At 39.7% G+C, this 11,061-nt stretch overlaps 1 protein-coding gene across 1 annotated transcript in view; it reads right to left on the reverse strand.

Annotated features, from left to right (window-relative positions):
• Pggt1b (protein geranylgeranyltransferase type I subunit beta) overlaps nucleotides 1-11,061 on the reverse strand; it is a 40,991-nt gene that overhangs the window by 12,892 nt on the left and 17,038 nt on the right. The window contains exons 3-6 of the mRNA XM_021150574.2: nucleotides 10,236-10,303; nucleotides 6,973-7,124; nucleotides 5,514-5,646; nucleotides 1,762-1,807 (exon numbers count right to left, since the gene is read on the reverse strand). Of these exons, the coding sequence (XP_021006233.1) occupies nucleotides 1,762-1,807; nucleotides 5,514-5,646; nucleotides 6,973-7,124; nucleotides 10,236-10,303 (399 nt within the window). The remainder of the gene's footprint in view (nucleotides 1-1,761; nucleotides 1,808-5,513; nucleotides 5,647-6,972; nucleotides 7,125-10,235; nucleotides 10,304-11,061) is intronic.

Genomic DNA, 11,061 nt, shown 5'->3' on the forward strand with positions numbered 1-11,061 from the left:
AAAAAAAAAAAAAAAAGAATTACAGAATGGGCTATGTGTGTGGTAGCCTCAAAGCCACAGTTAACAGATAATCAGAAGATGTCCAACTTGTGCACATAAACTATAATCCATGACCGATGGTGCTGATGGCTGCTCAGGTTAAATCAACTCCAAAGGAAGACCTGAGGGAGCCAGGAAGATTGTTCCTCCTCACAGAATGCTCCAGAGAGTAAGTATCATGTTTGCACAGTCCTTCATATCACAGAAAATAATATTCCAATTTCTCCCGTGCCAGTGAGGTGTCTCCTCGGAGTGCTAAAGCAGCAAGCACAAGAGCCTATCCTTCCAGAAATTCTTGGAGCTATCATATTCACTCTTCATGAAACCACACCCTCCCCCCAATCATGGGGAGGGCCAGCAACATAAGTGCTCCTGAAACCAACTAGCACATGGGCACGCATGGGTGAGGATTGCTCAGGTAATTAAGTGCTTATTGGTTCATAGCATAAGTCCCTGAAATTCACCCAAAGAGAGCTGCAAATTCACTTCTCAAGAGTGAAAATACAGAGAAGCCAGCCATTGGTCACTGGCATTTGATGTAAAGTTTCAAACACAAAATCCCCAACCTAGAATACACTCTACTTCAAAGCATGCATGGCCTCTAAAGAGGTATGATTGACCATGTATGTCTAAAAAAAATGTTTAGGGAAACTTCTCTTTCCATCTTCCAACAAATAAATAGCCTCTCCCCTTCTCTCTGCCTATAAATTCCCAGGACTGACAAACTGAGAAGGCAGAGTTCATAGCCCCTGACCTCCATGCCGACTAGTCATGAAATAAGACCTTTCTTTTTGCAAGCTCAGTGGCACAGATTTGGCTCTTATGTATCATGGGAAGTGAATCTTCTTTGGTATCTCTGTCACCAGCTACAGTTACACCCATCTGTGGAACTCAAGCATATACTGAAACCTTGGTGTCATGCTGTAATAGGGAGTCAGAGAAAAGGTCAAACCACTTTTCTATTCAGAAGGACAAAAAGTCTGTTTTGCTTATGAGGAGACGCTTAGGGAACTCAGGAAGCATGGTCACATTGTTGGCAGTGTCAGGCCAAAGCCATTCTCCAATACTACAAGGAGAGAAACGGCGGCAGGAAGTGAGCACAGCACAGCCAGGGAAGAGAAACCTCAAGCTCTCCAGCGCCTGGGCTCCAGCGCCTGGCTGAGTTCTTAGAAAAGCAGAACGGAAGCTTGATTATTTCTGAATGCAGATCTGGATTTGAGACTCCATACTGTCGATGTGCTGACAAACTTATTGGCTACCCTCACACAATTCTAGTCCTGCCCTAAGTGAGAGAAATGTGAGAGAGTAGACTGGTTCAACAGAAATATGTGATTATCACTAAGGATAGTATGGAAGGTAAATAAAAATTTTCATGTTCAGTTTATCTCTTTGGTTTAGTCTTTCAAGTGTTATGCCAAAGTGAATAACCTGGTTTTTCCTAGTAATAGCCTAAAAAAATAATACCAACATATTTTCATACAGCTAACATTTTAACAGATTACTAGAAATTCTGGTCTGAATAATCTCTTAACGATTAGTGATCTAAGAGGTTTCAAAAACAGCTAAGTACCTCAGTGTTTAAAAAGAAAAGAAAAAAAAAAAGACAGATGTGGGAAAGCGACAGACTCATGCTACAGCAAGGGCTGAGAAAGGCTGAGGTGTTCCCATACTGACGATGCTGCACGCTCTCTTAGAACTATACAACCACTTAAGAGAACTTACCATGAGACTCAAGGCCTGCTCCCTGTGCCAGCCCATTGTCATAGGACTGAAAAAGAAAAAGTTTAGTTTAATGGAGAAATAGTAATTATCATAGTAGATAAGTTGTCAGTGAATTAACTCTTTTAATTTCTTTTATATTCTCTAAAATAAGTACTCTCTCCAGAAAAGTAGAAGTGGGAATTTTGCAGTCTCCATTCTTCTCATAGCCAGCAGGCCAACCCACTGAGTGTTTCCAGGAGAGGCACATCTGAGCCATGTCCAGGGCACCCTGCATTCTTGGTTCTGTTCAACAATAATTTCCAACCCTTATTCCTCACACTCCTGCAAGTGACTAGATGGTGAATTAAAATACAAGGATTTCACACCTAGTCAACTCCAGCCATAAACTAAATCTACTCTGAGATGCTTGTTTTACTGAGGATGAGAGCTTCCTAAACTTCAAAGTCCTCATACATCTTCTAAAATCCAAACAGTAAGAACAATAAAAGTTATAAAACACGAACTTTGCCAAGAAACTCCTAAGCTTCAGATTACTTGCTATAGAAAAGGCATCAAGTCTCAGCAAACTATTTCTGATAAACATTTACAAAGTCCAATGGTAATTTGTGAAGAATTTTAAGGGAGAAAAAGGAGGGAGCTAGGTTTGGTGTAAGATTGATCTAAAATCACTACCCAGGAGGAAGATCATCTAAGAGTGAAAACATAGGTTTAGTGGCACATGCCTATCACCCCAACACTGGGGCAGTAATGCCAAGAGAGGGGACCCTTAAACTGAGTGGTAGCCCAGCCTAACCAAGAAACTTCAGGTTCAATAAGAGACTGTATCACAAGACCAAGTTAAAGACCAACCAAAAGAGAACACCCAATATGCCCTTCAGCTTCCACACATGCAAGTACACACACACACACACACACACAATCTAGACTGACAGTAGGAAGGAATAATAATGTACTAAACGGTTTCAGGGTTGGGGGTGGAGGGAGACAAAGAAAGATTAGCCAGGTATGTTTAGCCCACACCTTTAGTCCCAGCAGTGAAGAGGCAGAGACAGGCATATGACTTTGAGTTTAAGGAGAGCCTGGTCTACATAGTAACTTCCAGGACATTCAGGCATACAGAGATATTCTGTCTCAAAAAGACAAACAAAAATCCAACAAAACAAAAAGACATTAAATTACAGGACTCCTAAAGAACAATTATTTAAAATAAAAACACAAAAAGGGAAATTGAAAAGCTGGAGACGTGGCTCAGTGGTTAAGAGAGTGGACTGTTATTAGAGAGAGGCCCCAAGTTCAGTTTCCAGCACCTACGTTGGGGAGGGATAAAGAGGCTCACAACCATCCATAACTCCAGCTCCAGAGAGATTCAACTTCTTTGACCTCTACAGTCACCTGAACTATGTGCACATAGCCCACTCCCACGGAATTGCAAATAATAAATCTTTTTCTAAAAAGAAGGGAAACCAAATAAAGGCAGAAAAGAAGAATACAGAACTGAGATAAGGAGGTAAAAGTGGAGCAGACAGCTCAGTGGTGGAGTACTTGCTTAGCATGCACCCAGCCCTGGGCTGGGCCTTAAACATTTCTTTGATCGCAATCAAAACTAAAAATGCCAGAGAGAAACTTGTTGTAATGAAAAGTGTGTGTGTGTGTGTGTATGTGTGTGTGTGTGTGTGTGTGTATAGACAGATACATACACATACACATACACACACACACACAAATTGAAATACAGAGAGCCAAAAGACCAGGGTTTGTAATATAGTTCATGGTGGGAGTGCTTACCTAATAGGCAAAAAAGACCTGTGTTTCAACAGTAGAGATAGGCAGGTGGATTATAACAGGATAAAGAAGGAAGGAAGGAAGGAAGGAAGGAAGGAAGGAAGGAAGGAAGGAAGGAAGGAAGGAAGGCAAAAGAAGAAAAGAGAAGAGAAGACAAGACAGACAAGACAAGGGATTTTTTAAAGGAGTTTAACATTCTATTGGTAAGGCTATGTTGAAAAACTGTGCTTTCCTAATGGAGATTGGAATAGAATTTGGCTTATCTTTTTATTAAGTTTTTTCTTTTTTCTTAAGGAAGAAACAGGCTTCTTGGAAACACTGTAAGAGCAGTGGACTGGGCAGTAACAAAAGTACTACTCATGGCCTGGTCCACTTGGTCCATTTTTTGGGAAGAAGAAAACAAACTATAGCTAATAAAATTGAATATGTACTTAGTTTCTGACCAAGTAGTATACCTGAAGATGTAACTGTAATACATAAAAAGATATGCAGATTATCAATAATAGCGCTGTTTGTAAGTAGAAAAAATAGTCTCTATACAGAATAGTTGTAAATAAAGAATTTTAGAAGAGACTATGTCATAGCCACACAGTTAAGTAATATACATTATAAGAAAAATGTAAGAAAAAAATCAGGAAAACTGATTTTCAAGGTATGTCATTCAATATGGAAAAGGCAATTTACCAAAAAAAGGTATCTGCAGTATGTTATGACCTGGTTAAATAGATGATATATTTGCAGTTCTATGTGGGATAGTTTTGTTAGGCATAATTATACCTGGTTATGATTTTCATTTAGAAATTAAGTATTACATAAAGAGATATGATTGTGTGTGATGGCTAATCTTGGTTGTCAACTTGACTATTCTATAATTAACTATATATATATAATTAACTAAAAACCCACACAGCTAAGCATACCTATGAGGGATTTTTTCTTGATTGAATTACTTGAGGTGGGGAGACCCATCCTAAAGCTGGATTGTTTGAGATCATAAGACTAACCCTAAATCTGGGCCACTTCAAGTGGCAGCCCACATTAAAGGATATGGAAGGGGCTAGAGAGGTGGCTCAGTGGTTAAGAGCACTGACTGCTCTTCTGAAGGTCCTGAGTTCAAATCCCCGCAACCATCTGTAATGAGATCTGATGCCCTCTTCTGGGTGTCTGAAGACAGCTACAGTGTTCTTACATATAATAAATAAATAAATCTTTTAAAAAAAAAGGATGTGGAAGAAGGAAATTTTTGCTTTTTGCCTTGTTGAGAGGCCACTAGGAAAGGCTAAAGGCATGCAAGTAAGTTTCCTGGAGATAGCCCAATGCTTTGCATGGCTGTGAAGGGTAAGCTCTGATTTGCAGAGCCTTCAAAGACTTTTATCCGAGAATTGCTTATTGCTACTGATATGCCTTTCCTGTCACTATCACATACCCTAATAATTCCTGGGCATTAGTCGACCCTACTGGGCAGATTTTCTGCGGGTCAGTGAAGATATACTATCATGTAGTAACGTTGTGTAGACAAATTGATGATTTCATAATTCCTGATAATGATTTTATAGAATTCCTAAATTTATACAAGTAATTTTTAGCACTCTGAAAAGCTGCAAATAGGGCTCTGTAAACCTTCATGTGTCACAAGCTAATTGCACTAGGATATAAAAGCAGGCTTGGGACAGATTTACTAACTACCAAGGAAAACCATTCATTCTAGGTCAGGCCCAAGGATAAAGCCACAGGTGGGATTATGATAATAAAGGTGGGATTATGAGGCCATGTAAAACTGCTGCTTTGAACTTATAATGAGCTCACAGAATGAAACACTGCTTTGAACTTAATATCAATGCCCTTCTGTAACTCCCCTTTTGTGTAACATTTTACCTATGGAAAATTTTCTAAAGAACCTTTGTCTAAAAAGTTATAAGAAGACCAGCAATATTAACCTAAACTGGTCCTGTTTTATCAACATAACTCACCATACTTCTTCTAATGTAGCTGATGGCTTTCTTCATATCCATGCCCGACCAGTTGTTGAGCATATAGCAAATGCAGGATGCACAGTACACAAACCTCATGTCATTCTCACTGCCTTCAGGAACAGCGCAGAAGCTGGAGACGAGGATGTGAGACAGTATTAAGCTCATTTACCCCAAGCCAGAAGCATGTGCTCTGCGTCTTCACTCACAGAAACATCTACTGCTGACTTTCCCAGGACCACATACTACAAATGACCCCTAGATAACTTGGGTGGTACTCATACTCACAAGTTGTCACTCACTGCGTATGTTACTACACAACTCTAAGTTGTTTATTCCCAAGAAGGGAAGCTGTGCCACAACAGCTGCAGAAAAAGAAGCAAATAAAACCACAGACATACTATTTAGTAGTAAGAAACTCCTAAACCAAGCCGGGCAGTAGTGACACACACCTTTTATCCCAGCACTTGGGAGGCAGAGGCAGGTAGATTTCTGAGTTCAAGGCCAGCCTGGTCTACAGAGTGAGTTCCAGGACAGCCAGAGCTACACAGAGTAACACTGTCTTGAAAAACCAAAAAAAAAAAAAAAAAAAAAAAAAAAAAAAAAAAGAAACTCCTAACCCCATGTTTTCTTATGAGAAATTTCTCCTCAATGTATACAGAGAACTATTAGTTGACCTATTATATTGTGTTTCGTTACACAGTTCTCAAGAGGTAATGGTCTGTGTTCCCTTCCTCTTTTTGGCAGAAATCTGAGGCAACACTGGATTCCTAAATGACCATTATGTCTACAGTAACTTTTCCCTCATCAAGAGCAGTGTCCTGAAAACACAGACAAGAAAATAAGGGTCCCAGTGTACAGTGCAAGATTGCAACACAGCAGTGGATTGGACCACAGAGTCCTTTTCTTGGAGATGACGACTTCACCACATTAACAGCTTAGAACTGTTTCTTACTCTTGGAAGAATCTTCAAGCACAAAACATAAAGCATCAGGCATCAGTGGGCACGAGCTTCTATCATTTAAATACGTTCCTCAGTGGCAGCAGGGCAGGCTACCTAACTTTGAATGTAATAGTTAATGTCTAATCCTTTCTCTCCCATCAGTACTTTTAAGGAACCAACACTCAAATAGCTTATTTCAAAATATTTGTTTCATCTAAAAGATGAAATTTTAAAAAGGAGAAAGGAGTTCTACTAGAAACTCAGCTTTATTTTTGTTCCTGTAAAATAAGACGCTTTTTCATCAAGCACTTAACTATATATTCAAACACGCTGTGGTTCATTTCCACTGTATGAGTGAGGTGTAATCCAGGACCTTCAACACATTAATTATGTACTAACTTCTGAACTATATTTCTAGTCCTGGGTTCTAACAATCTACTATAGCACTATGCCCAGTTTTTTTGAGTTCTAAATAGTTTTTACCTACACAGGACAATATTAGCGAGCAGTTCATACCTCCCATCTTCCAGCTGAAGTGCTCTCAAGCCTGCTAAGCAAGCTTCTTTATCCACTCGGCCTAAGTCGTCTCCAAGGATAATCAGACAGGAAAGCCCCGTGTACGTCATCGCTATGTGTCCACTGTCGTAAGGATGAGCTGCTCCTGGATTCTAAATTCAAGATGCGTATTATGTTACATTAATTGAGATTTTAAATTTTCTTTCACAAATAACGTTCAGCATGAGGTTATAGTAAATGTTGCTTATACTAATTTGTATAGATATCCAACTGAGGAAAACATGCCTTAATTTTTAGGTGTCTCAATATGTCTTCTTACAAGCTATATAACTTTCAAAATATTATGATCCTCCAACTTTATGAAAGTAGTTATGTCACTTGAATAATCCACGTATTTAAAACTTTCTACTTAGTTCAACCCAATTTATAAAAGTTATGTCTTAGCCGGGCGTGGTGGTGTATGCCTTTAATCCCAGCACTTGGGAGGCACAGGGAGGTGGATTTCTGAGTTTAAGGCCAGCCTGGTCTACAAAGTGAATTCCAGGACAGCTAGGGCTACACAGAGAAACCCTGTCTCATAAAACCAAAAAAAAAAAAAAAAAAGTTATGTCTTTATAAAGTTAGAAACTCAATATTTTAAACCAAAAAAAATTTATAAAAAGAAGTAAAATTTGGGCTGAGAATATAACTCAGTGGTAGAGTGCTTGCCTAATGTGTGTTGAGGCTGTGAGTATAATTCCCAGCACTGTCTAAAAAACAAAGAAAATGTAGTCTATATGGTATAAACCTAAATTAAATAGCACAGTATTATTCACCATATAACCTTATCATTCTATCATGAGGTTTAATCATTTCAATCTCTAATAAACATTAGCATTCAAATGTAAAAAAGAAATATAACTAGTTAATTTTATATATTATTCATCTGTATAACAGTAAGAAAGGTGACGCAATCTCAGAAATAAAACCTGTTTAAACCTCATATGCGGAATCTAGCCAAGGTCTGTGTATTACAAAGGGTTAGAAACCTGATCCCATGATTTTCTTGTACAGTGACCTGTGCTTTTTCACAGGGCAAATCTGCATGAAATTCAATCCCTTTAACTGTGAACCACCCACTGACCCACCCCACATACAACTCTTTACACAGTCTCACTCACACCAAACCAATTTTCATTGCACCGTTTTGAGTCCTTCCTCAGAACTCAAGCTCTAATTCTCTTGCCTATTCTATTTCACATGTATAATGGGCTTCTTGGAATGCCCACAGCATGTCTCATTTTTCAGTATTCAAACCAAACACCTGCTATTTTGAAAGAATGGTAGGGAATGTGAACATGAATTAAATGTGACCCTTAACTTTAAGAGATGAAGAGAAAGCTGAGTGATTCTAATGAGAGAATCTAAAGTGGATTATTTAAATGGTCATGAAGAAGATACAGCTCCACACAGATTTAAACAGGGACTCTTTGCTGCAGTATATCAAAGGCTTGGGAAGTTTTCACAGTGAAGCAGAAGCAGAAAATCCCTGGACATTAAAGGTATTACACAATAATTTAACAGAATATAGGATTTGTGATGCAAAATAAATGAAAGGGTAAGATGGATAGATCTATGAAGGCTGTGACCTGTCAAAACCATACATATATTAAGAGGACAACAGCACACAGGTGGTCTGGTGGTTTCTGAAGGGGAAAAATTGATGGAGTGATTTTATTTATATATGGTACTGGAAAATCTCTTCATTTCCTTGGGTTTTTTTGTCCCACGGAGCTATGCTTCCAACCTCTATGACAGCTTTTTGTAGGCCTATGTGATTGCATCAGAGTCTCTAGCTCCTCTTACCACAGAGATACAGATGATGGCCACACACAGTGAGATGTGGCTCCTCAGTGAGATACACTGAGGGTTAAAATTGGGTGTCACAAGAGCATATGAACTAGGAGCAAACATTTAATTCTTAGGGGACCTTCTAGTTCTTGGAATGGAAAACATGCAGGGAGTAAGGTACAATGGTGCTACAGTGGAAGCTTGAACCCGGGATTGTAGGTTCAGCTTCAGCAATGCTACAAGACCCTTTAAAATAAACTTTAAATACCATGATATGAAATGCCTTGGAGGTAGAGGTTGTCTTGTGAAAGGTGTAATTAAATCACTGTTTTACACCAGCAAGTACAGCTTCCATCTGCACATGGCCTTGTGCTACATGACAGGCATCATTGCCTGGGTCAGCAGGTGATCCTGTTCACTGTAACCAACTCAAGAGCCTCCCTCTACTCAGGGTTGCCTTAACTTGGAAGATACATGTATGAAAAAAAGGAAGACACGCATTTTATGAGTCCTTTGCTGCCATATTCCCTGCTCGGAAGGCACTTACTTAACTGGAGACATCTGGCCGATGCCATCCAACCCTTACTCAGAAAAGCTTGTGTACAGCATCAGTGAGAGGAATAAAACCCAAACAGTCTCAGTCAAGTCTTGTTATCACTATGACCACTGTGACTTCTTCTAAAAGCTTCAGAGTATGAAAAACTGGGAGTTTCTCGCCCAGCTTCCAAGTGTATACAATTCTTGAAATACTCCGAGTAATCCCATGACTGACAACCATGCTACCAGCAGACTACTTCATCAAGAAAAAACCCAGCCCAGGTCGAGATAGAACCATTACAGAATCCAGGCCAACCCTAACCTCGTTGTAGAGCCTCCTCTACCAGGCTCTGTGAGACCTCTTTTTAAAAGAGAAGGAAAAGAGTAGGGCTATGGCTCAGTTGGAGGATCCTGGAATGCTGGAGATCCTGAGTGCCATACATACCATCCTAGTGAAAGAAAGAAGAGGAGGAGGGTGATCAAACTTGTCTCTACATTGCACTATAAAGAATCTTGGTAACTCTGGGCACAAGTAGAACCTATGGCGCTTGTTCTGGTCCTACTTCTCTGAAGAAAAAGCTCTTTGCTTCCCTGGGACTTCTCTGTATACTAGCTGGTTCAAAAGCCTCTGTCCAAACGGCTGGGGAAGCTAAGCTAATCGTTCACTTCCTGGAGGACAGCTTAGTCTCTCTCCTGAGAAACAAGAGCCCAGCATAAACCCTGCGACACAGGCAAGTTCACTGTCTGCACAGAAAGTACCTCATGAGTTTGTTTCTCTAGGAAATCACAAATGTTTAGCATATTAAACCTAGACACCCAGCTCTAAACGTTTCATCTGCTCTCGCACTAAATTTCCTTCTATCCTCTTCCAACCCTCCAACATACAGAAAACTAACCTTTGATGGATTGAATGGAATACCCAGGTATGAAGAACCTCGGAAACCACAGCGACTCAGATTTGACCCTAGAAAACAAAGTATTTGCTTATTTAAAATATACCATCTCTGAATAGAATGCAGGCAGTTTAACTATACAATTGTTCAGTAACAGTATTTTAATATCAAAGCTCCACTTTCTCTGCATATACATCCGGTACATGCAGGTAAGTGAGGGTATACATGGCTGTGTGCATGCGCAGAGACCAGAAGAGGCCACCAGGAGTCTTCCCCTACTGCTCCCATCTTATATTTAGAGATGGGGTCTTACTGAACCCAAAGCTGACTGTTTCAGTTAGGCCGGCTAGCCAGGCCACCCTCCAACAGCGGGAGTTACAGACATGCACAGCCATGCCTGTCTTTTATGTGGGTGCTGGGGGTTGAACTCAGGTCCTCTTGATTTCATAGCAAGTCCTCTTACGTGTTAAGGTTTGTTGTCTCCTTTTCTATGTGAGATAATGTTTGAAGGCTCATCAGGAAACAAGCCAGAGGTTAAGTGACATGTCAGAGGGAACAGCTCATACAACAGGCTCTAGAATCTTGATTTCCCACCCAGTGTCTTCCACCTTGACTCACTGCTCCTTGATACATGAGTAAAGTAAAGGTGTACACTGTTCTATTCACCTCAGAGAAAACAGATATTCATACTTCAGTCTTAAACCTGTGTCCTAGGTGCCTGGCTTTGACATATGTAGGACACTTAAGTCTGTACCTTTATATATATATATATATATATACATATATATATATATGTATATATATATATATATATATATGTATATATATA

Source organism: Mus caroli, chromosome 18, assembly GCF_900094665.2.
Source record: "Mus caroli chromosome 18, CAROLI_EIJ_v1.1, whole genome shotgun sequence".
In the NCBI taxonomy this organism is placed as follows: domain Eukaryota; kingdom Metazoa; phylum Chordata; class Mammalia; order Rodentia; family Muridae; genus Mus; species Mus caroli.